General features: G+C 46.9%; 1 protein-coding gene across 1 annotated transcript in view; it reads right to left on the reverse strand.

The window, feature by feature from the left end:
• LOC142591258 (sodium-coupled monocarboxylate transporter 1-like) overlaps positions 1 to 26,069 on the reverse strand; it is a 94,260-nt gene that overhangs the window by 25,056 nt on the left and 43,135 nt on the right. Inside the window, exons 6-8 of the mRNA XM_075703597.1 lie at positions 20,764 to 20,904; positions 18,848 to 18,977; positions 12,278 to 12,366 (exon numbers count right to left, since the gene is read on the reverse strand). Coding sequence (XP_075559712.1) covers positions 12,278 to 12,366; positions 18,848 to 18,977; positions 20,764 to 20,904 — 360 coding nt within the window. The remainder of the gene's footprint in view (positions 1 to 12,277; positions 12,367 to 18,847; positions 18,978 to 20,763; positions 20,905 to 26,069) is intronic.

A 26,069-nucleotide genomic window follows, 5' to 3' on the forward strand; every position in this document is an offset into this window, starting at 1 on the left:
CAACATTGAAAAATACTGAATTCTTTGTGGGGCCAGTGATAATGCTGAAGCGAAAATGAGTAAACTCAAACGCTTGCCGCTGGAAATTCTGCAGCAAGAGCAGCCTCCCACAAGCGTAACAATTTACCAACAAGTTGTAAATGTACACTCGTGTGTTCTCCTCGGTTATTGCTACCGCTAGCCATTTGTTATTTAAAACAAGGGAAGCCGTAGCTTCGGTCACGTGGCGCGCTGCTTCGATTTTTTCCGCGTTGTTACGAGGGCTATAATTCGCGATGGACTGTCATGGCATGCTTCGACTTGCCAGTCAGCTATACGTGCTCTCCTTTGAATTCTGGCTTGCGTGACATCGTACGGGACGAATTGGAGTCTATGTGTCAGGACTGACAAGCGCAAACAAAGAAAGACGAGGAAGAGGGAGTGAAGCGAGCGCGTGGGGCGGCCATGTTGGAGAAGGGGCGCACGCAGAGAAGGACGTGGTGGCTGGGGCGCAGCGTTCCAGGAGAAGACGGCCGGAGATCGCCACTCTGGGTCCCGCCCCAGTACTTAGGCGGTGCATCGACGTCCCGCCCGAGTACCAGGCTCTGAGAGCAGATGACCAACGTCCCCGGAACTACCACTGGCCCGGACCTACCTGCCAGGACAAGTCAGCGTTTACGCCGCTGAAAGTAGACGCGCGGAGGCCGGTTGCAGCCAGTCACCGTCCCGTCAAGGGAACTAAGCTGGGCCGGCGCGCACAACGAGAGCCAAGCGGCACGAGTCTCGCTCTGCCGTAGCGGGACAGCTCCTCAGCGACTGTGCCTTCGTCACGTCGACCGGGGCATCGGTGACGCCGGACACCAGCGACGACTGAAGTCGATCGGACAGCAACGAGCGATTACAGGCCGGGGATGCCGATATCCATCCGAACAGAACCAGTACTCTAAGCGCCCCTACGATAGCGCCTAAACGAGCGCCGCACAGACGTTGGTTAACGCGGTAGTGTGAGCGTAAAACATGGCAAGGGAGGACGCAGTCCGTGTGAATAAGTGTTGAATGTTACCGAGGGCTACTGCAGTTGAAATTCCATATCGAATGAATGTTGTGTGTGCTGCACCTTGCGTTCACGTGTTCATTCTGCCTGCTCAAGCAAGCGGACCAGGCATTAACGCATGCGTGACACTATGATAAGCACCACCACTTCCTAAATTATGGGGTTTTACGTGCCAACACCACTTTCTGATGATGAGGCACGCCGGAGTGGAGGGCCCTGGAAAAATCTAACAGCTGGGGTTCTTTAACCTGCGCCTAAATCTAAGCACATGGGTGTTTTCCCATTCGCCACCACCGAAACGCTGCCGCCGTGGCCGGGATTTGAGCCCGCGACCTCGTGCTCAGCAGCACAACACCATATCCACTGAGCAACCACGGTGGGTAGAACCACTTCCTCTGGCGTTGATCTGAGTGGTCATGGAAAGGCTGGGCCTGAATACTTGGCGCGTCATCCGTATAGCGCGTGAACGTGAATGAGAAAGACGCAGCAAATACAAATTTGCCTTATACGTGTACTACACAAAAAGAAAGCGGGTTCCTGTTAGAGCTGGCAGCGCTGTACTTCCGATTCAGCTGAACGAACTCAGTGTGCCCATGTATGACAGATCTGGAAGAGGGAGGCAGACCAGAATGAAATCGGTGTAATGGACGCGTTTTGGCGGCCGGCCGGTTATCTGTTCCTTCGCGATATTTATTTATTTACATTACTATGATGATTACATGCGCCCAGGCGGCAATATTAAGTGCAAATGAGAACAATTGAGGCAGTAACTGCTCTGGGAGGTGTCCAAGTATGCATAAGCATTGTGCCACTTGCTCATCTCTACGCAGCCCGGTGCATTATCTGCTGCCGACGGCACTGCAAGGTGAATTGATGACGTAAGTTAACTACTGCAGGTGGCGGAGCCAGGTGCGCTGATGACGTTCCCACAATCATAGGTAATAATGGCTGTTTAGCCCTTTATCCATGGCTGTCGAACCATTGTGAACCGTGATCAACTTCACTCCGGTGGTGGCTGCATATGTTGCGGCCGCGAGTGCTGCATCTTTCAAGCGATCTGCGATGGCGAAAGACAGTGGCGACGGCTGAACGCGTCATGTACTCTGTATTCTAGATACGGAATTCGCGTTGAAGAGAGACGCAGGGGCACCAACCTTGAAAGCGATCTGTGATGGGGACTCAGTGCGGTGAGTGCTGACAGCTTCATGTGCTCTATGTTCTCGGCGCTCTGTTCGCGTTTAAGCGAGAAGCAGCCCAAATGTGAATTATTCGTGCTGTGGACGCTATCTTGAAAGGGATCGTCGTACGAGACGGACGGAGAGCTTTTTCGTTTGGTAAGGACAGAAATGCTTACGCACTTAATTCAAGATGGTATGCGTTATTAGGTAAATGCCATAGGAATCTCGAAAGGCGTAGTGAGAATAGGTGCCCTGGGCATAGTGTAGTGAGTGAACAGTATGGCATATTGACTATGTATCATTCAGATTTCGCGGGAAAAGAAATCACTCGAACACGTCGGTGCGGCACTAAATCTCTGTGATCTTCTTAGTCTTATTCTTTCGTTGTCAATAGCATGTGGGAAGTGTGTAGTACTTCGCTCGATTCGGTGCTTTAATTGTGTTTACTTCGATGCTCGTAATGGATCCCAAGGTAAACAGGTTTTCAGGATGGCAACACTCATGTTACATTTTAAAAACACTGCATCAGTGTATGGAGGACAGAAAGAATGACTGAATGAGCAAAAAGCGCTGAAAGAGGGAAGCTGTCTCACATTCGTTCATTCCGTCTTTCTAGCGTACGGCTGCTGTTGCTTTGTTTTCGTAATGGATTGCAAATGAACCCAGTCTCACACATTAATAAAGTAACGACGGCATGAATTAGTTGCAACACTTGTGATACAACTATGAAGCGCTTCTATCTTTTTAGTAAATACGGTAGTGAAGGCACTCCATGTCATCATCATACACATCATCATCGTCACCGTCTATTTCTAGGTCCACTGTGTAATGAAGTCCTCTCCATCCGATCATCAATTATCCTTTTTTTTGTGCCAGCTAATTTCAGCTTGCGGCAGCAAATTTCCTAATTTGACCACCCCACCTATTTTTTTGCGGTCTTCGACTGGGATTCTTTTCCCTTGCCCTCCCTTGGCAACACTAAGGACAAGTTCAGCAAAATAATTGAGGACCGTAACCGGGAAAGTGTAAGAGGGGCGTTGAAGATTATTATGCAAAAAACAAAGGTAATGTTCAATAGCCTGGTAAGATAAGTATTCAGGATCGCCAGTCAGCCTCTAGAGTCTTTATAGGAGTATGTTTTTCTAGGTCAATTACTCACAGGCGGCCCTTATCGTGAGAAGCAAATTTAGAAAAGACCAAAAATGTGGCGGATTGATAAGGGGTAGAGATTACCAAAATCTGACTAGGAGCTTACCCCTATGGTTTAACGGAAAAATGTAGCAACATTGTATTCTACCGGGGCTAACATATGTGCCAGAAACTTGGAGGTTAACAATGAAGCTCGCAAATAAGGATCGCGCAAAGACTCATGGAAAGAAAAAGGCTAGGCGTAATGTCAAGTGATAGGAAGAGAGCGGCGTGGACCAGGGAGCAATGGGGGATGAATGATAGTGTAGTTGATATTAGGCAAAAAAATGGGCACACCATGCGACGGGTAGGCCATAGATAAACGGAGGACCATGACATTTACAGAATAGGTATTCCACATAATTTGCAGCTTATTGCAGAATAGGCCACACGTTGGTTGTATACAACACTGATCTTACTTCCTGAGCGTCCTCTTAAGTGCGTCGTTTTTTTTACCTGAGTCATCGAACGCTCTAGAGTAATCGCCGCTGCCGTTGTGTCCTCCAGGAAGTTCTACACAATTCCCGTCGCGCACACAATCATATTACAGAAGATTTGGGGACCGCAGACAACAAATAGAATCATCAATGACATTCGAGAAACTTTCGAAACATGCAGGCGCTTCCTGCGCTGAGCGTTAACATTTAAATTTTGTTAGCCGGTGAAATGTGGTCTCCCGCTAACGATGAACAAGTACATGTTTCCATATCCTCTCTTATAAAGCATCGTCCCGATGCTGCAAACACAGGAGCGAAAAACCAAAGCGCACTTAGTAGAGAAAAAGTAACAAAGCAACAAAGAGACAAAGTCCCGTCGGTCATTAGATCGAGTAGAACGGCGTAACGCGCACCACATGAAATATTCCAGGTGACGAGTAGTGCCGCTGTGATTTCTAAATGCGGTCTGGCACGACCACATAGTGCAGTGCGCAGAATACGCCGGATTATCTTGTAGAGCCCGAAACAGCGGCGTAAAAGCCTGTCACTAAGTCCTCGTTGGCGTGTCGGGGTGCAAAGCGCAACACGGTCGCCAGGCTGCTATTCCCCGTAGCGTCGTCGAAGATTGCAGCGCCGGCTGTCAGTCCTTTGCTGGTTTTTGACGTGGAGGAGGGCAAGCTGTCGGGCTTCTTCGGCACACTGGAGATAGGCTGCGTCATCGAGGTTGTCTTCCTCGGTGACGTGTAACAGCATGGCGTCGAGAGTTCTCGTCGGGTTTCTTCTGCAAACCAACATAAACCACGTGAAATTAGTGCTTTCTTGCACTGTCGCGTTGTAATTGAAATTTACGTACGGAAGCACAGTATCGGCACGCCTTGTGCTCGGCTCGACGAATATTGCTAGCATATCGGTGAGGGACTTGTTCAGCTGCTTCGTAATAACATTCTTCTGCGGGTGGTAGGCAGTTGTTCTCCAGTGGCTTGTCTGGCTGTATTGCAGAATAGCTTCAGTGAGCTCTGCTCTAAAGGCCCTTCCTCTGTCTGTGATGAGGCCTTCTGGGGCACCATATCGCAACAGGATATTCTCTACAAGGAATTTCATCACTTCGGCAGCACAATTTTTTGTAGTGCTTTCGTTTCAGGGAAGTGACTGAGTTAGTTCATCGCCATGACAAGCCGCTTATTTTCGGATGTTGACGTCAGAAAATGTCCCAAAAGATCTATTCAGATCTGGTGAAATAGGCGGCAAGGAGCCTCCATCGGCTGTAGTAGTGCCACTGGCCTTGTCAGCGTTGTATTGCGTCGCTGGGAATCACGGTGTGTCTGGACGTAACGTGTAAAGTCGGCGGTTACGCACAGCCAGTAATACCTTTTCTTTATCCTTGATAGCGTTCGGAAGAACCTCAGATGCGCTGCGGTCAGATCGTCATGTTTTCAGAGGTACTTCCCGTACCTCTGATTACAATGATGGGGGAACAAGGAAAAGGTAGTTGGGTCGGATTCGTGAGAAGTTTTTCTTTACGAATAGGCTCCTTGCAGGGAAAACGAACACAATATTCTCCAACATGTCCTAGGGACAACGTCGGGGTCGCCCTGCAAATGCTGCACGAGGCTTCTTAGTTCCGAATCCGCTCGTTGCTGCTCGGCAAAGTGGTGTGCACTTATTGTTCCCTAAAAGGCGTCCTCGTCTTGATTCTCTAGGGAAGGCGGGTCCAAGGACACGTAAGATAGGCAGATAGGCAGTGTTTGCGTCCGAATTTGTATATCATCGTGATATCACATCCTTGGCGTCCTGAATGGCTTTTGTAATTCGCTAGCCTTAAGAACGCGTGATGGTCACCTACGGCTTTGAACAACCTGACAATAGGTAAGGGCGGAATTCGCTGTGGCCCATATGATGGCGAGACATTACTTTTCAGTCTTATGATAATTGCCAAGCTACCATCCATACAAGTCGGTCTCTCCTCTGGACTACGACGGCGCCGATGCCTAGCCTACTGGCATCAGTGCCAATTTCTGTAGTGACATCACCGTCGAAGTGCTCAAGTACCGCTAACGACTGCGTGCATCGCTTGGGATCTTGAACTTCGTTGGCCTGCGGCGTTTTCAACTTGAACTGGACTTCATATCTAGATGTGCTGGCGGCTCAACGATGCGTGAAAAGTATTTGACAAAGCGCTGTTGTAGGCACACATGCCGAGGAATTTACCCATTGCCTTCTTATCAATGAGCTGCTGGAACTTTACGATTGCAGCTGTCTTGCGCTGGCTGGGGCGTACTCAATACTTGCTGATGATGTGACCAGTAGCTCTTTGTACGCAAAGTGACAATTTCCCGGTTTCAAAGAGAGCCCGAAAGCTTCATTGTCTCGTACTGTTTGAAGGCGTCCCAAGTGCACCTGGAAAATTGCAAAAAAAAAACGACGACGTCGTCCCAGTAGACGGGCCAGGCCTACCACTTCAAGCCAGCCAATACAAATGTCTATTACGCGCTGGAACGTTGCCGGAATAAAGACCAAATGGCATGACCTTTAATTGATAAAGGCCATCCGGAGTGACAAAGGCTTTTTTTCTCTCGATCCCTCTTGTTGACTTCAATTCACCAGTAGCCTGTCTTCCGGTCCAACTTCTGTGAAGCGGCAGTAAACGAAGTAAAAACACAGAGATGCACACGGGCTGTTCAATGGCTGAATGACTTCATTGCACTGCATTTCGCCGACGTCTTGCTTTAAGGCATATTGCTTTGTTTTCGAAACTCGGTGGGGGCTTTGACGGAGTGGTCGGATGGATTGTTCGGTTATTATGCGATGCTCAGCAACGAGTGTTCGCCCTATCCTTGAAGAGGACGAAACACAGTCCCCGAATTTCTGCAGGAGACCCTGGAGCTCTTCTTGCTTATCCCTGGGCAGACTCGGATTTATATCAAAAATAGGTTCAGGAAGACGAACCCTTATTGAAGCTTCGATAGAATCAGAGAGGAAAATGCATCGCTGACGGCTGCAACTTCCTCAACGTATGCGATCTTCGTTCTCTTGGTGAGTTGCTTTTAAAGCGCAGCTATCTTTGCCTCTTCCTTCGACTTTCCCACTGCTGCTACTGCTGTGGGCTGCTGTCGCGCCCACCGGGTCGGGGGGTGGGGGTGGGTGCTTCAGAGCGTGTATGTAGATCACAGGCGCGAGTAAGAGAGGAAAGGCGACGGGAGAAACTCGTTTTCAACCCATCGCGTCGAATGTGCAGAATACCCTCTGGAGCTCCCTGGCCGTCGCCATATTAGCCGCTTGACAGCTGTAATTATCCGTGACTCCCCTCAGAAGCATTGCAGAAACTGCAGCGCTTTCCTTTCTACTAACGTGCAAGGCAAGAGTGGACATAGATGGAGCTGTAGAGAGGAGAAGAAGGAGATAGAGGAGAAGAAACAGTTCCCCTACTAGAGCGGGGCGCGGGGCGGCGACGAGAGAAGGCGAGGAAACCCCACTACTATGTGACAGTGGTTGTGGGGAAACACGCTAAGCTTAAGTTCAAAGTGTGGTGCAGTATGGTGACGCTATTTAAAAAATTTAAGGCCAGGCAAATATGTCAAGCGGGCAGCTTACGCAGGGCGTACAGAAGCAGAGCCGCAATAATTAAAGTGCACCGTGGGGTCCAGGAGACACTGCGGAAGCGCTCAACCGTCAAATCAACACTTCTGTGGCCGACGCCATAGCTGTGCTGCTATGGCTTTGCTAGAAGTCGTAGGTTTGATCCCAATCAAGGCAGCCGCATTTCGACGGTGGCGAAATGGAAATCGCACGTGCACTTTTGGACACGTGAAAGAACATCACGGTGTCAAAATTAATCCGGAGTCCTACAGCTTGCCTAATAATCCAACTTTCCTTTTTGAACCTACAGGCTCATAATCTAATTCAAGTTTAATACTTCTGCCACAATGCGATGTGCCATGTGAGGAAATAACAACAATCAACCTTCTCAGAATAATATAAAATAAGGCGCACGACAACGACTAAAGCAAACACCTCTCACTGTGTGCTCTGTGTACGACGCAGACAACAGCAGTGATGCACGGAAGGTAACGTTTAACATCAACTCACCACTCTCGTGTTAGCCTGAATGTTGAAGAAGTTAAGCTTTAGCCGTCAACGTAGCCGCTAATTATCGTCAATGCTTATCGTAATTATGGTCGATTTCGCTACGATGGCTTTTAAGTCGTCGGCTCTTTCTGCCTCGAGGGAAATTATGATGCCGGGGCGAGGCGGAAAGCTGACTTGGTGCTCAAGTACACTCAGGCACTCGGACCGGAACTCTTTTCTGGAGGTATCGCTTAGTCTGTGGACAGTGGTGTGGACAACTGCGCCTTTTTGGTGCAGGAAGTCTATGCCGAGAATTACGCCCTGTGAGCAGTAATGGAGGACAACGAACGTCACAAGGTAGGTTCAGTCGTGAACATTATTTGTTGTGCTGATTCTATTTGTCGTATACAGATGTCCTCCAGCTGTCCGAATTTCAGGGCCGTCTCATGCAGTGTTGATCTCTTCAGCTTGGCGATGAATAAACCACTGATCTTGTCAGCTCCAGTGCCTACAAGAGGTTTGTGGCCGTCGATAAGCACGTCGAGGTAGGTGGCTCTTTGTCTTGCGTTGCAGTTGGGCCCTGGCGTTGGATCACGGCTGCGTCGCGTTGAACTGTGGCTGATACGTCACACCGCCAGGTCTTCTTTCGTCGGCATATTCTTGGCTACTAGGCTTTGTCGGAATGTTGAAGCCTGGTCGAGATACTGGAGTGTCGTTCCTGCGTCGCCGAAATAGATCTTGAGGTGTCATCGTCGGTGAATCTTCGGCATTTCGACGTACAACAACCGCACCTTCATCGGTTGCTGCTTTTAGTTTTCCGGACGCGTGCGCATGGCCTGGCCACGGGTTGGACCAGTGCATGGTTTGCTCGGCGGAGATAGGTAGCGTCCTGACGATGGCGAACACGAAAGACGTCGGGGTTCCCACTTCTTGGCAGCGGTGCAGTCGGTGAAGTCATGTGGCTGCTCGCCAAGCTGTGGACGACGCGCTTTGTCGGTGAATACTCCTAGGCCACCTTGCTGCATAAGCACTGACGATAAACGGGGCCCGCTATGCAGCAGCGATAGTGGAATGGTCGGGGGTCGGGGTCACGCCAAACATCAGTTTTCATCGGAATGCTGCGCGGGGCGTCGGGTTGGCGTGCTGTCGGCAACGGCGGTGGGAGACGGAAGGGCGGCGTACCGAGCCCGGGTGCAGAGGGGGACGTGATGGTGGTCTACGGTGACGTACGTCATCGCTTCCGCCTGAGGCAGCACGGATTCAGCGACTCTGAGCGACTGTCCGACGATCTCGTCGCGTACGACGTCGTCGATCGAAGCCACTTGAGACAGTCATGAAGGGAACAACTTGTCAAGCTCCTGCCACACGACCACTCCGATGGCCTCGCGCACGTTGTCGGCGCCAGGTATTGAACATCGGCGTAGTTTGTTGAGATCTTGCGGTGGTTCAATTGCCCTTCGCCGTTTTAAATATTTTCTCGATGCTGGAGGCCTCGCGAGAAAACTACTTGACGGTCTTCAGTGAGCTTCGTATCATTCCGACGAAAAGTTCTTGCTTCACAGCGCGCATAAGTTGATGAACTTCTTTTTCTCAATTGAAGTCAGCACTGGATTGATACGGACAAGAAAGACGACAGGACTTGCGCTATGACCACGGGACGACGCGAGGTGTGACAGGAGTGCCTGAGTGTACTTGAGCACCAAGTCAGCATTTCGCCTCGCCCCAGCATCATGATTTCCACCGGGGCCGAAATATTTGATGACGTCAAAGCTATCTTAGCGAATTCGACCAGGAAATCGAGGTCGCGAGGGGTATCGTTGACTTAGGCGGTGGAAAAGCGCAGATCATGGCGACGAACTTCATCCCGGAGTAAAAACAAGGCAAGAAGGACACGGAGATCACGTACATTCAGGAAGTTGCAGCTGTTGGCGATGCATTTTCCTCTCCTATTCCATCGAAGCTTCAACAAAGGTGAGTCTTCCTGAGCCAATTTTTTATATTAATTCGAGCCTGCCCAGGGATAAGCAAGCGGAGCTCAAGGGTATCCTGCAGAAATTCGGGGACTGTTTTTCATCGTCATCAAGGATAGAGAAACACTCGTTGGTGAGCATCGCATAATAGCCGAGAAATCCACCCGACCACTCTGTCAAGGCCCTCTACAGAGTGTTGAAAAGAGCGAGATGCCATAAAGCAAGAAGTCGACAAAATGTAGCGTGACAAAGTCATCCAGCCATTGAAGAGCCCGTGGGCATCTCCTGTTGCCTTGGTAAAAAGGAACAATAGGACTCTGCGTTCCTGCGTCGTTTAGTGCCGCTTCACAGAAGTCACGAAGAAGGACGGTGACCCTCTTTAATGGACAGAGGACGCACTGGACGAGCTCTGTAATGCTAAATGCTTTTCGTGTGTCCTGTCTTCTATCTTGTCCGTGTCAATCCAGCGCTATGACTTCGATTGATGCAACAAACCAACTAGCCCACACTCTGCACTCCTGGACTTCCTTCTCCATCTACATATCCGGGTCAGCGTGGATGGATAGACGGTTAATTTCTTCCGTAATTATGGCAATTTCTCGTTAGGTAGCTGCATGCGGTCTTCCAGTAGAACTTCGGCCGTTTCCCTTCTGACCACCGTCGTGAAGATCCTCATGAAGTTACTGCGGAACAGGTTCCCCAGGTTATCGAGCTATGTCCTCGCAGCATCTTCTGAGAAATACACATGGCGTAGCTTATCCTCAGAGGTCCAATTGTTGAAGGCTCAGATCCTTTCGAAAGTCTCCAACCAGGTTTCCGGATCCACTGAGGAAACTCTACGAAAAGAAGGCGGTCGACTGGGTTATTAAGCACGATGGAGGGCGATTGGGCTGTCAGTTTGATAGTTTACTTAGGCAGGATCTTTCTGGTTGTCTCAGGAATATCGTGGTTCCATTAGTCTTTCTAGAGTAATTTGCGGTCTCAGGGAGCGATTGTTGCAGCCCTGCGGCTACCTCGCTGGCCTTTGGAAGCGTTGCTGCTGTCTTCCGGGTGCGGCCTTGGAACAGGGCTTTGCGGGGACAACCGGTATATGCACGCAAAACACCCCCATTAGATGTCTCGTAATAGTGACAGTAAATAACGCAGGGCCAAAACTGTGGATGACGAAACTGAGTGTTTACTGGGGGAACATGTACCCTCAAAAGCAGGCCACACTCAAAACAGAACGATAGCAGTGAACACAGTTGGGGATTGTCGAAATTTCATCTGCGGCTTTAGCGTGTCGTTTCCTATACATGAGTGATCGAAGATTCCAGAGTAATCACTCGTGTCTGCGTGTCTTCCAGGAAGTACTACAGAAATCGCGTTGCCCATACAATCGGATTACAGAAGGTGCGCTGACAGGAGAGGACGTATATAACCATCGATATCATTCAAGAAACTTGCGATACATGCAGGCGCTTCCTGCGCTGAGCGATAACGTTTAACATTTGTTATTCGGTGAAAAGCAGTCTCCTGAGAAAGATAAATAAGTACACGTGGCAATATAATTGCAGTTGCTAATGACATTACATTTATGATCTTTGATTTCATACATCTTGCCTTATCTTATGGCATGTGTTCTTGTCCCTGATTTCATGCCGCGATCAATTTTTACCGTTTTTACCGCTGTTATAATAATTATTATTGCTCCTTACTTCCTTCACAGTTCGCCGAATTCTGTCTACCTTGAGTTAGATATTTTCATTCTCTATGGTGTCTTTATAAGTTGCTTTGTTAAATAATGGGTTTCTTTTGTCTGCCAGCCCTCTCAATCTGTGCTGGCTGTTGGGGAGTGCTCTGGCACCAATAGAAATGGACCTGCTAACCATTCTGGGCTCTATGAAATTATGCGATGAAACAACCACCTTTACTTAAATGCCCTCATTGCAAAAATATACGCCTTCAGGTTCATTATTCATTTAATAAAGCGCATAGCTTTCTAGCAGCGTTTGGCTGGTCTCCTAAATTGGCAATCATTGTAGATAACATTCGCATAATTTTTTTATATCTCACTTTCATGGTAAATTGCATCAAGCCGGAGAGAATAAAACATCGTTACGGACAGTGCACAACACAGCATTACAGACCAAAGAACAAAAGCTACATGAAAAATTCACGGTTCCTCTCCTGCTCAATAATCAGTTGGACAGGTGCATTGGTTCCACCGTATTCGCCCTAAAAGGGTAGACATAAAATATTTTCCCACTATGGGGCGTCCTACGCGAGCCCTCAAATAATATGATGTTCTTGGCAGGTTATCTTGCCCCTCAACCGCAGATGTACTCACTGTCCCTCCTAGATAAGTTCATTGTCCTTCACCGCTGCAATAATCGGATAGCACAATCCTCTGTTTTATTTCCTCACCTTGTTCCAGCACTTACGACACCAGCCAAGTACAGTCCTGCAAATCCGGGTATATTAACAAGTTCAGTAGTAATGTAGTGCGGTATAATCTGAAAATAAAAAAAATAATATTTAGTTTGAAACGGCGATCTTAGCGTTTAAGATGATTCGTAGTTCCAACACATTATATTGCGGCTATAGCTCTAGGAATGAAGTTTCAAGTCCAAGTATTAGGAAGTGTTATAGAAGCCTGCATGCTGGCTATCCGTATTACAACTCCTACTGAAAACACGGCAAGTGCGGTGAGTTTTCTGCTTAGATATGTCGCGAAATTTCAACAAATATAAATATGAAATTCGCTAAATGGCGGCATCACATCATCGTCAATAGCGTTAAATAGGAATGCCAACACGAATAATGTGATCTAAAACGACACTCATTTACGATAACTGTGCTATAATGCTATAGACAATGCGATATATTTGTGAAAAATCATTTCGTATACAAAAGCTCTATAACCATCTCAGCATGTTAACTTAATTATTAACCATCAATGAAGACTCCGCACAGACGCTTAAGTATCTTGTAACGTTCTAAATGTAGCTGATTGCCATGGAGTTGTGGGGTGCTAATAGTACGTTTGCGCGAGAGATACGAAAGCAAAATATGGTGTTCTCTTATGGCGTCGGAAAACACTTCTGGGTGCTAAACCATTCTCTTTGCAGAAAATCAGGAATGACGCCTCTTTCTTCTATGCCACCTCTTTCTCTCATTGATGGGATTTATCTGTGTATTTAAATGGGATTAACCTTTTTTGGCAACATGACCATGTTAGCGACATGTTTGTCTGTCTTTCCGTGTTGAACCTATTTCACACCAACTTGTGTTCCTGCGCATCTTGTGGTTTTATGAGTACAGCATAGGGCTGCTTTGATGACGAAACCGAATTTGAAAGCAACCGTCGGACATGTGTTAAAGTAATCAGGAGAACTTGCGACCTTGATCATTTCGCGGCATGTTGTCTGTCTCCATGTAACCTCTGACGGCATTTTGAGTGATTGGCTATGTACCGCTTGGTATCTGCCGCTCTTGAATGACAAAACAAGAAATAATAGAAAATTAATTCAGGGATAAACGGGATTGAACTCACGTCTTACATATTCAGAAAGTGTGATCAGGCTGTATGTTCAGACATGCGCCACGTGTGGACTGCGCCGAGGCACCGCCGCTAAATGTCGCTGCGTTTACAGAGGGATGAGCGAGAGAGGAGTTCGGACGCACTACACGCCTCATACGTGAGGCGCTTCTGCGATGGCGATGCGCTGTCTTGCTACATTCCTTGAATGGTAATTGCATTTAGGTCGACCGTTATCCGCCTGTAGTTTATGCCAGAAATTTTGTGATAGATATTGTTTATGCAGTGTTCAGTTAGTATAGCCCATCCAAATAAGCACTGTATCCAGCGACCACCGATTGCAGCGCATGAAACTGGCCTGAAATTTGACTCGGCTCGCGTCCCTCACATTTCTAATTTTCAAAGTGCTTGCGCTTCACAACACTCAGTGATTCTGAATGAGCCGCGCCTCTCATGGACGTTCCGGCACAGCGGCACGTTTTTGCAACCTCGGAGCCCGGCGATTGAAATCCATAGGGATTCATTTCATGGGAATCCATGGGGCGGCTAGCAGATGGCAAGGCGAAGTCGAATTTGTCGACCAGACGAAATAAAGGCAAGTGTTTGACGTAGTTATTGCTCCATGTTGTCGACAAATTCGACTTCGCCCTGCCATCTGCTAGCCGCCTGGTTAGCTCACGTGGTAGAGCGGCTGCCACGGAAGGGCGGTGGTCCCGGGTTTGAGTCCCGGACCATGACGAATTTTTCTTCAACTGTGAGGCTTTTCGTTCGAGGAACCCGTATGGGTTCCCCTTGTAGCAATTGCTAGTAACGGGTGGATGTCTGGTTTTCCCTTTAATAATTACTTCTCTCCACCTTGCGGTTTTGCGCAGAACTACATCAATACGAAATATCTTTAGTGCAGTTCGATCCCCAAACAAATAGTCTAGCGCACGACTTTCACTGCACTGACGCTGTACCTTGTAGTGACTTCTGCAGGTAGCTCAGGGCACTCAACGATTGTTTACAAAACTGCAAGCGCCACCAACGACAAGTAATCTCCTGCAAAGCCAGAGAGTTGTACACTTTCCAGAGAGAAAAATCTGCAAGCGCTCCTAATTCCTCTACAAACTTTAACAGAGGGCAGCACTCAACACACAAAAAGACTTTATCGCTCTTTTGGCCTCAATGTCTAAGTAAGTTAAAATTGTTTATTTCAAATATACAGTTTTGTGGAACCACATGAAAGCAGCTGCTTGGCCAAAGGCTGATGCTAGATCTTCTTGAAAATAGGGGTGCCCTAACGTAAAGCTATTCCCAACTTTCCATTCCAATTCTGCAATCAGTCCTACACGATTGCTCAAAAATATTTCGGACCAGCATCACTTCACCTGCCTGTCACTCGACGTAACGAAAACGGCGAAAACGCCGCATTTGATATATGTGCACACTGATAATACGTGATTATACCAATACGAAAGAAATAACTATGTCTCATTCCACGCCTTTATCGCCATTCGCCTTCTGCTATTATTCAAGCGTTTTTTCGGCTGAGTTCATTTCACCTGTCTGTCACGCGACCTAATACAACCGCGTAAACTTGCCGCGTCAAAGTGACGTGTACGCGTTAAAAGCGCAATAATATGCAGAACAGAACTGATTTTCTTTTTCTGAATAACCGCGAAGTGCGCCATTCCAAAAGTTATAGAAGATGACTGCCCGCCGATCGCTCTGGCACTGGGAAGTCGGAGGTGCTGGGGAACATGGATTTATTTGCATATAATAAACATTTTTGCGTGTCAGTGTAACATTATCGAGCCCTTTGGGCACATATAAGGCATCGATCTGCCAACTTTTCTTTGCTGAGGATCCGTTTTAGTGGCATTCTTTACTTTCCGTAGCACGCCTCCGCGACTTTCGGCCAGCCACCGCAAGCTATGCAAGGGAAAACGGACCAGTCGCCGACGCTGGCACCGCCCATCTCAATCGGTTATCTGCTTTCACTCCGCTGGCTTGGCCGCATCGAAACCTTCTCCACTCGAACATGCTCATCGTCTCGCGTCAGCCAATTACATAAAAAATAACTGCTCAATGTGTACAATGATATTCGCTGTCAAAGCAGAATAAGTGTCCTCCTTTTAACCAGGAACTCATTTGGTTGGACTTTTGAAAGAACAGTGTGTGCTACCGCCCGATACTTGCGTCGGTGGTTACGTAAATGTGACGTCAGGAGACTGGAATAAAAACACATAAGAATTGTTTTGTATTATAGGGCCCCAGATCCACGTTTTACTATATAATATATATTTGCTTCCAACAATATGGGTACATAATGCTTATATTCGTTTTTTTTTGTGTGCTATTATGCTGACATATCTTTGGGGTCAGTGTACTATGTTTTGAAAATTAATGTAAAACAGTCATACTTCCTGTTTTCAATAAACAGGTGGCGTTCCATCACCTAACTGACTAACGTGTCGGCACCGTGGGCGTTGAGATTATTTTTAAATACCAGAGTTTCTTTACGCTATTTCTTAAAGGTAATTTTTGTCTAAACCATTACTTAGGCCACCGGTAACGAAGCAGTTGCCGTGATAAAGGCTTCTTGCTTTTCCGTCTAAGTGAGTGGTTTTGAATGTCCGGTTTGGGGACTCTGAGGCCAAAACTTGCTGCGGGTATATCGGGTACTCGGCGGCTGTGAGTCCTCTGAGCCAGATAGCGCTATTGCTTCGATGCTGGAATTGAGGCCGTCGGTGTTTTACATGTGTTTTACATGAGCCACATGATCTCAGGATCTCTTATGGGTATGTACCATGTTTTAGGTTGATCGTCATCATTGACCGGCACAAATCATCCATGCCACTGACGCTGTTTTAGCGAGTATTACAATGGGCATTTTTACGCCGCTTCCACGCGAAGCTGTCGAGAAGAATTTTATTCGATGCCCTGTCGCCCCCTTTCGCTAAGGTATTGGTCATTCTAGCCTCCAATATACACGCACAGCAGCCGCTGCTCCGAGAGTGCCTGTGGAGCACAGCACATTGCAGTAATTGCTCAGCGCTGCCCTCGTGCGACCACATAAGAAGTAGTGGAAAATTGTAATCCTAGCACGCAATGGCAATTATGACAAATGATTCGGATTTCGGAGTTACCGTATGTTACACCACGCCTTCCTTTCATGCTGGAGTTCAGTGGAAAGACGAACTGCGATACCTAGAGTGCCTCGTTCGTAATTTTAGAATAGATAGGCCTCATTCTATGGCAGAAGTCCTTGTAGCACACTAGAAAGACAACTCTCCGTTTTTCGTCGAACGCTGGAGTCTGCTATACGTTTCTAGTACCCTGTATTGCCTACATGTTACGAGTGTTGTATGGCTTGATGCTGAAGTTACAGGCACTACTTCGTGTTCTCCCACCTTCATTGGGAACTCCCGTTGTGAAACAATGATACAATCTCTTTCTCGCTCTTGAACTGTGTTGTCTATGCCGGATCCACATTCTTATCAGACAGCTTGTCTGCCGCCTATTATTTCTGCGTGAGATCTTGCAGCTTCGTTTTGTCCAATATGTTCCCTACCTGGTTGTAACATCGACGTCTGTATAGCGTCAGACGTGTATTGCGGGTTTTCTTAGAGAGCTTGTTGACACATTCCGTTTTCTAAAAGTTTGTTTCAGTGTGGAGTAGATATATATTGAAGTGCCGCCTTCAGCAATAGATCGCTTTCTGTTCTCGATATGGGTATATTAAAACGCGTACGCCGATTTTACTTGATGCCGGGCACTCAATCGCTCTTTAATAGTGCACACAGCAACGCTCCCATTTAAGACATCGTACTAGGCAAGAGGCTGTTAGGTGCGATGTTGAACAAATTTCCGCTTAGTTCATGTGAAGATACTATAAAACATTGCTTCATAGCATATCATAAGAAGCCAACTAACACTGACACCAAGGACAACCTAGGGGAAATTACTTGTGCTTTGCATGCGAAGGCTGTGGGATCGTTCCCCACTTGCGGCAAGTTGTTTTTTCATCCACTTTCGATTCAACTAATTTATCGTTTCTTTATTTTATTTCTCAAGCACAGGTTTTGTTCTGTGTTGTCCTTGGTGTCAGTGTTTGTTGGCTTCTTATGATATGACTACTAAAATCGGGCCCCTCGGTTAATCCCTTTTCTTCTCGTTTATGACACAGACGAAGGTCCCGAATTCGGCAACATTGATGCCTTCAGGTAGCATGTGTGGGTTCACTGACCGGTTGCCTTCACCCAACGAGATCCCATTCTCGTGAAGCCTGCAGCAGAAATTCTGTTCCACATCCGCCGCGAAGGACTGCGAGTGGTTGCGCTGGCTAACACTCCCAGGGTTCTACTAAAAACATAAATACCCAAGAAAATGGATGGGGAAACGGCAACGCTTTATTTCAATTGGTAGAGCATCATGCACGAAACACGAAGGTTGTGGGATCGTTCCCCACCTGCCGCAAGTTGTTTTTTCATACACATTCATTTCCACTAATTTATCGTTTCTTTATATAATTTATTAGGCACAAGTAATTTTCCCTGATTTTCCCTATGTTGTCCTTGTTACGAATGTTGGCTTCTTGTGACATGACAAACAAAAATCGGGCACCCTCAGTTAACCCGCATTCTTCTCCTTTGCTTCATAGCATGTCCTTTTAAGAACCCAGAAGAAAGGTATTGATGTAACACCCATGTTGATTCGTTTTCCGGCTTTCGAAAATCCCGAAAATTTGCCATGTGTTATGTTAATAATAGTTGGTCTCATATTCTCAGGAAAAGCAGGATGTACGATGGGCCTTAAGAAACTCCACGACCAACAAGATACCTTTGGAAAGTGTGGCATATGTAGCTAGTGCGTAAGCGACTCAAGAGCCTCAGCCAGAGCGAATGTTTTTGTCAGGCACATGTGTTTGCCTGCTTGAGGGATAACTGTGTGCGTACCTAAACTTTATTTCTTGTAGATGAGCTACTGTTCTTTTTTCTAAGGAATAAATGAGGAACTTCGATCCAAGCAAAGTGCGCAGTGTGTCGACACTGAAATGTACGTGCCTGCAGTGACATAGGTATCAATTCAAGCGGAGGCCGTCATAGAATTTGTTTATTCGTGCTATTGCGGTGTGGAAGCTGGGGATGAGGAAGCGGGCTGATCAGAAAAAAAACAAAAGTCAATGATGACGGCAGCTATAGACCGTGTAAATAAATGAACGGACGCACAAGGCAAACCCCATTCGGATCAATTACGTGCTGTCGCAGTAAAGTTTATCATAAGTGAAATTGAACGATTTCAGCGGTATCGTTTGGTAGAAATGACCACAGTGCCGAAAAAAACATGTAAAACACACTTTGTTGAGATTATTTGTCCTCAAGAATTTGCTAGCGTTGCCATTTGAAATGATATATCTATAGCCGTATAGCATATAAGTGCTTCAAGATAAACTGCTGCAATAAAACGCTTACCTGGTCAATCCTCTTTATGGCACCTGACAGCATTGGATCACATCCTCTGTACCATATTGTCATCGCGATACCCAATAAAGTGCACGAAGCGTATGGTAGAAGAAGTAACAGAGCACCAGACATGACGGTTCTGCACATTCACAAAGTGAATAAAAAAACAAGAAGTTCAGCATTTCCTTTGTCGGACGATTCTACAGCGAGGTTCAAGAACCATGGCCTTGCTTTTGGTTTGCACGGCAACAAATTAGTCTTCAGTGGTACATATCACTGCGCTATACAAATATATTGCTTGGTAAAGTGTAAGTTACGGCGTAGTGGTAGTTCAAACTTTTGACTTGTGCAACTATACATCTTTTCTTGTAACAACATTTTCATCTATGTTTGCTGATCTTAAGTTTCGGCAGTCATGATGTTCGAAACAACAAATGACGGTGACTGAAACTCAACATCAATTGCAGGAAGTAAAGCTAGCACTTCTAGAACGAGTTACTGAGCCAGGAAGGCACACCTTTTTAATGGATTCTCCGCTATATACATACTTTCTGAGCAAAAAAAAAAACCTTGTGATTGAAAAAAAGCGAGCCGAGTAAGCACATTTTTTTTTATTACGCCGAAAAAGCACTTTCTTTCTTCAACATTGGCAGCCACGTAGAAATCTAGCCAAAATATTGCGCCTGGTTTGGTTTGTATCCGCAGCAGTTAACGGAGCATTTGTTGCAAGTTTCTAGCTCCAACGAGCTATCAAAAATACTATGCAGCTGATGATATTTCTTTTTCAATAGATTTCTTGAGGAACCCTCTTATATTTAGCTGAAAGCAACATCTTCTGCTGCTGCTGCTGATGATGATGATGTTAATGATGCGGCCTTGCCGACAATCTCATACACAGAGACCACTAATATAACGTGTAGCACTCATGACAGCAACAGGGTCGTATGTATCATCCGTGCTACACCTGTACATGTACCGGCTGCCAGCTCTGTTGTTTATGGTTTTATGTGGTGAAACAACAAGCATTATTTATATATCCTTAGGGCAAGGCATATGCGCTCCCCATAGCAGAAATAGTTTAACAAAGCGGATAAATCTGTGAATTCTTTAGCGTTATTGGCGTCGTCTGCTTCCTTGGCTTCCTATTAAGTAAATCAGGGCAGTGATGAAGACAGGGAAATTGTTAGCTGTGCTGGTCCCGGTGATATCGGGGTGAACTGTTGAGTCACCCCGGAGATTGTCTATTCTGCTGTCGCGTGCATCATCCGGCGGGCCTTGTGGGGGTTAGAGATCTTTTATAACATAGAGTTCTATTTAGGTAGTTCTGCAGTTTAGATCTTACTGATTTAAATATCCCTCGTGGTATCGGAAACGGCAGTTGTGGAATTTTGGCAAAACCTCGCTCTCGTTCATTTGATGTTTTGATTGGTTGGTTATGTCGCACCGAATGGACAGGCGATGCAGTGATAAAGTATTTTGCGCTAAACTCAGAAGGGGCAGAAGGTAATAGAAAAGTCTTTATTTTTCCAGCCCTGAATTCTTAGCAGCATTTAAGAGGGAATATGTGTAACCCACATAACAATATTTCACCTAACTTTCGCGTGAGCAAGGACGTAGTAGAGAATCAGATCAGAACGGTTGTTTCTGTATACGTGTCAGCATCTTGTGCTTGGAATGCATGCGAACACACTATAGAGTGCTAAATCGACGTTAGTTCATCTTAAGCAAAATATTTAAACATTCTCCAAACAGAAATGGACGATTTGCTGTTTGCAATGAGAACATGGAATTCATATGAAGAAATAAGGGATGAACACCACAGTGTCAAGTGTAATTCAGAGGCAGAACGAGCTAAAGCCGAGAGTTCAGTTGAAAAAAATTGAAGAAAGAAAACACCTTGTCATTCCATCAAAAGAATTGCATACCTTCGAGCTTGTGTCACTGATGGAGATGCCATCATCCGCTGTACAACCATTTGGTCAAGACATAGTCGATATATTCCCAATGCTGAGGATCCCACTATGCAGGACCAAACGTTTTCGTCGCTGGTCAAGTCAAACCTGAAACTGTAGAAAGGAGCGACGTCGGAATTTTTCTGGCTAGTACATAATGGCAGTAATGTCATGTTGTGGCTTAAGCTTCATTGGGCAGGTTGCATAGACATGAAAATTCCCTCGTAATTCTAACGAATCGCGCAACGCAAGCACGCATGAGAAAGCGTCAATGGCATTACAGAAAAGAGAGGCACGTTTTGTTGTTAGCTTCTATTTGTTTTCTAAGAACAATCCTTATGTTTATAGAACAACCAACAAATTACGGTCTAAAAGTACTGCAATAGTAAAGCTGCGCAATGCAGTGTTAAGAAAATTGATTTATTGTGAGCATAAAACCTAAAGCTCTGTTTTAGAAACCAGAAAATCTGACAAAATGATGTCTATTTTAGGTTATATAAGTAAAAAATTAATAGCTCCTCTAAATAAGCAGCGGCTGCATTAAATTTCGACGATTCGGGAACAACTCCGTAAGGAATTGATGCCGGATTGTGGCGGTTAGCAGATCTTCAAGCTCATTGATTATAGGGCAGTTTCTCTAGCCATGGTAACTTGTTTTCTTGGGTCATTTACTGCTTTATTCCTCGTAGGTCACACTATACAGACAGAAACAAACCTCCGGAAAAAGCTCTTATTGGAGGGAAGATACATAAAGAACTTGACAAGCAATATAAACAATTCCAAAAGCTACCCCACCGCTGTTTACATCTATGACCTGCGCACCGCTACGAATAAGAAAAGAACACCGCGGCGCAAACATAACCCCCTGCCTCAATTGCCCACACCACCCCAAGCTGTGGCTAATATTAAGGCTCGGCGAACAAAGGGGCGTCCATGCGCCTCTGTTGGCACCCCCATCAGTGAGGGACATAAGAAAACGAAGCAAGGTGGCCACCTGGGCTAATTAGTTATGTACACCAGCACTAAACAGCGCGAAAAAACACGGCGACGAAATGCAAGAAGACGGGACAAGCACTTTCCCAAAACCCACAAAGACGAGATACCGTTCAGCTTACTTGCCTCAGGAATGGGATCCTTGCAAAATCATCTAAGACAGTTCTTACAGGAAAAGTCAAACCTTTCACCGTAGACAAACCGTTCATAATTCGGAATTCAGGACTGGTCATAGAATTTCTTAGGCAGTCGTACAGCAGCATAAACGCTTTCTCGGTTGCAATAAAATACCAGTATTATTACCTACCTCACAAAGATAGAGTGAAGGGTATGGAAAAAAGAATTCATAATTTTTGAGTTTTACATTTTCAAAAGACGGCAGGTATATGCCCATGCGGGCTGCTTGACCTCTTATCTTTCTACCTCAGGTCCACTTTCCTGGTAAGGAATGGCACTATTTACATTCAGAAAGGGGTTTTTAATTGGGTCTTCCGTACCGCCGTTTCTTTCTTGTGATCCACAAAGGTGGCGGTAACAACATCATTAAAACTTTGCTCAGGCAAGGTCTGGCCGGCCAGAGTACTATAGGATGGCCCCTCACAAGGAGCGACCATTTCGTTACAGGTAACGAGGGCTTGCTGTCGTCTTTGATCTGGCTTTCTCGGCAGCTCTTCCCACGTTTGTTGCGAGGGAGCTGGCGGGAGCGACCGAGGAGGAAATGAACCTCCGCATCCCCAAAGAGTGTGATTTTGGGTAGCCAAGGTTGGATATCTTAAGTTCTGACACATTGCGTTTCATTGGCCGTTGGTAATTAAGGCCAGCCTACGGAGGCCGGGGAAAGAAAAGTTGGGATTCGATGTAAGATCAAGGCTTGTGTTCGCGTGATGCTCGTGTGAGGCTTGCCAGTGGAGGCAGATAGATCCGCCATTTGCACTGGAATAGCTTATTTTGTGGTATGTCGTCGGTGCTTCATCCATGAGATATGAGTCTAATGGGCACACATGGTTCATTACACTACGGGTTACCCAGTGCGCCTCCTCATTCCCTTCATTCCTCGAATGGGCAAAGGCCTATACGAGTTCTATAGTCTTTTCGTTTGTGAAATTCTGTTGGAATCTCGCGCCGCACAGATGCCTATGCTGCCTCATGAGAAGTTAGCAACCGCCTTTTTGGAGTTGCATATGACAGTTTACATGGAAGGAATTGTGATGGCCAAAGCAATGACAGTCTTTTCCGCTTCCACGGTGGACGGCGTTATGCAGTGTATGCTCGCGACATTAAGGATACGCCACTTTCTGCTCATCACACTCAGTATGTAACTTTGGATATTTTGCTTTGTCGCATGGACATACGCTGCGTGCTGGTTCTTTTGGTACCTTTCTCGAAAGGCATTGGCTCTGGCAGACCGCCTCTTATCATCTCTCTCAGGAAGCTTATTCCTGAGTAGCGCTTTTATCGCGAACTGGCGTGTGACCGTACCGGGTAATCTGGTTCATATTTCCGAATTCATAATGCGATTACGCCCGAGCTTGGCCAGGATTACCCTGCAAATTGCGATGCGGGAGAGTCGATGACGTTGGGCCATTTTATGGGTCTACGTGAGTTTGTTTAGGGTATTGCACGTCTTAGGTGAAGTAATGTTTCAGTGTTCGGATACCTAGGGAGCCCGAGGACTGCTTTAGTGGCCTTGCCGATCACACTGTTGACATTTTCATTGTCGGAACGGCGCAGGTGGTAATATCAGAATGAGTACACGATGACACTGACTAGAAAATCATGTTTTGAGCGAGAAATATTTGGTCTATTTCATACCTCTATGACGTGTCCTTACTCGCCTGAACAGGCCACAGATTTGGCGTGCTCTCGTCTGTAGCCGGGCAATAGCCTGTGAGCTATGACTATTATGCTGAATAAGCCGACCCATGACTCTTATTGTCATTATGCGTGGCACTGGGCCGTCTTCCATATTGACTAAGATAAGGTATGTGACTTCCCTTTCTTTCGCGGGCTTAGTAGATTTGTTTCGGACGACAAGAAAATTGAATTTTTAGGTGAGCGGCCCAGACCACATTTTTGCTCAAAAGTTTGTACGGTGCCCGCTGCCACATGTAGTGCATCCGTTATTTCACCATCCCAACCGGCGTTGGTCGAGATGGTGATAACATCAGTATAGATGGAATGCTTGATATGCGGGATCATTTCCAGTAATAGGTGCAGGTTTCGTATGGTTACGTCGAAAGGGAAGGGGAGTGGATCGTGCCTTGAGAGGGGCTCCTTTTTCCCAATTCAAATTGTCCGCTTTTAGTGCACCCATAGTGTATTCCCGCAGTGCGATCCCCGACGACTTTTGTAATTTACATATAAGTGCGCTTCCCGACCGAAATGCCTGAGTTTTTCAGCCGCAAGCCACGCAGGTAGAAGACATAATGTTACGGAGCAACCAAGAGTGGTGCCTGTCAGAAGACGATTAGACGTGTAGGGATGGAATCGCTCTCAACAGCCATCTTTCTATGCGTCTTTGTCTGTCTTGTAAATATTGTAAATACATTTTATATGTGATTTCTGCAACGTAACAAATTGGTGATAGGTGCGGCGTAACCGCGAGAAAAAAAAGCTGGACAACATGATGGACAAAGCAGGACCCGAGATGGCGCCGCCCAGATCAACGCCTACCTGTCCATCGGTTGTGCTGGCTCCTCCGCGGCATCCGGGTTCGTTCTGCGGTACCGGCACCGGCAATGACATTGAAGACCGGAGCGCCACTTACAAACGTGGAAGTGGCCACAACAAATGGGATCCGACGATTATGTTGGTTAACTTGGTTTTCTACCTATAAGGCACGGCAAAGGTATGATATGACAACCACGAGGAAGAGCTTAACGACTGGGACAATTGCAAACAGAAGCTGAGGAACTTGTTTAGCCGTCCCACCGGGCGGAAAAGGATCCCTAAGATAGATATAGCGACTCGCGCCTAGATCTCTATAGAACCACACGTCTCTTACATCCAGCTGTGCTTGCTGTGTGCCGTAAGGCCGACAGCGATATGCCTAGGCCAGTGAAGGCTGGGCGTGTACTGAAGGGGATGGCTGACGATGCTTTCAACCTGCTCATGTGCAAAAATTGTCAAACGGTACAGGACATCATCAAAGAGTGTCCACGCTTTGATCAGGCCAAGAACCACCACATTCCAACGCGGTTTGCGCCTCTGCTGAACACAGCCGGGACATATTCTAGTGACGATAAGCTAAGAGTCCAGCGACCATCATTATCGGATGACCTGATGCGCATAGTGTGGCGAGAACTTGAACCTATCGCACCTGCAGCCCCTTTTTCTTGCCCCAGCAAGCCGAAGAAGTGGCGTACAGCTCCAGTTGCGCCAGCAATCGTCCGCGAAGACGTGGCGAATCTCGTAGTTCATTCGGTATGTGCGGTTGCTGCTTCACAGCTGTCGCAGGCTCCAGCTCAATCGCCTGGTCAGCGGTATCCTACACGCTACCTTATTCTACTCGAGTGGTGAACCACAGATGATCGGCCAATCTGTTTTGTATGCCGCCATATTGGCCACATCGCTCACTATTGCAACAACCGTACTGTCTACTCCTGTCTGCGACCACCATTCACCAGTTATTATCGCCCCGAACAGATCGAACGTCGTCACGAATATCCATTGGCCCCACAACAGCCAAGCAATGATGCTCATGCTTCTTGGAAGAGTACCTCGTCGTCTATCCCTCGTCACCAGTCCCCTTCGCCACCAGCTCGTCGGCCATCGTTCCAGTCACCACAGGCTCGTCACTCCCTGAGGCAGCCCCGACGCTCGTGTCCGGAAAACTGAGCGATGATCCTCCCGGAGGTGACTCAGTATTGACGACTCGGCCGCAAAATCATCTGATCACTTGGACGTCCAAGCAGAACTTGATGGGCATTTTAGTCAATGGTGTCAGCGTCCCAGCACTCATTGACGCTGGCGCGCACATATCCGTGATGAGTGCCCAAGTGCACCGACATCTGAACAAAATTCTCACAGCCGGTGCACCACGCAATCTCCGCGTCGCCGACGGAGGAACACCTTCCATGCTTGGTATATGCACCGCTCAGACTGGCAGGGCGGGGCGCCTAACGATTGCTTTGTTTACCGTTTTCGAACAATGCCATTATTACTTTACACTCGGCTTAGACTTTTTATCGTCCAAGTCAGACCTCTTTGATCGCTCGTCTAGTGTCATTCAGCTTGAACTGCCCCATGGCTTCTATAGCCCACCAATCACACAACCACGGTTTGCC

This window comes from Dermacentor variabilis, chromosome 8 (assembly GCF_050947875.1).
Source record: "Dermacentor variabilis isolate Ectoservices chromosome 8, ASM5094787v1, whole genome shotgun sequence".
Taxonomy (NCBI): domain Eukaryota; kingdom Metazoa; phylum Arthropoda; class Arachnida; order Ixodida; family Ixodidae; genus Dermacentor; species Dermacentor variabilis.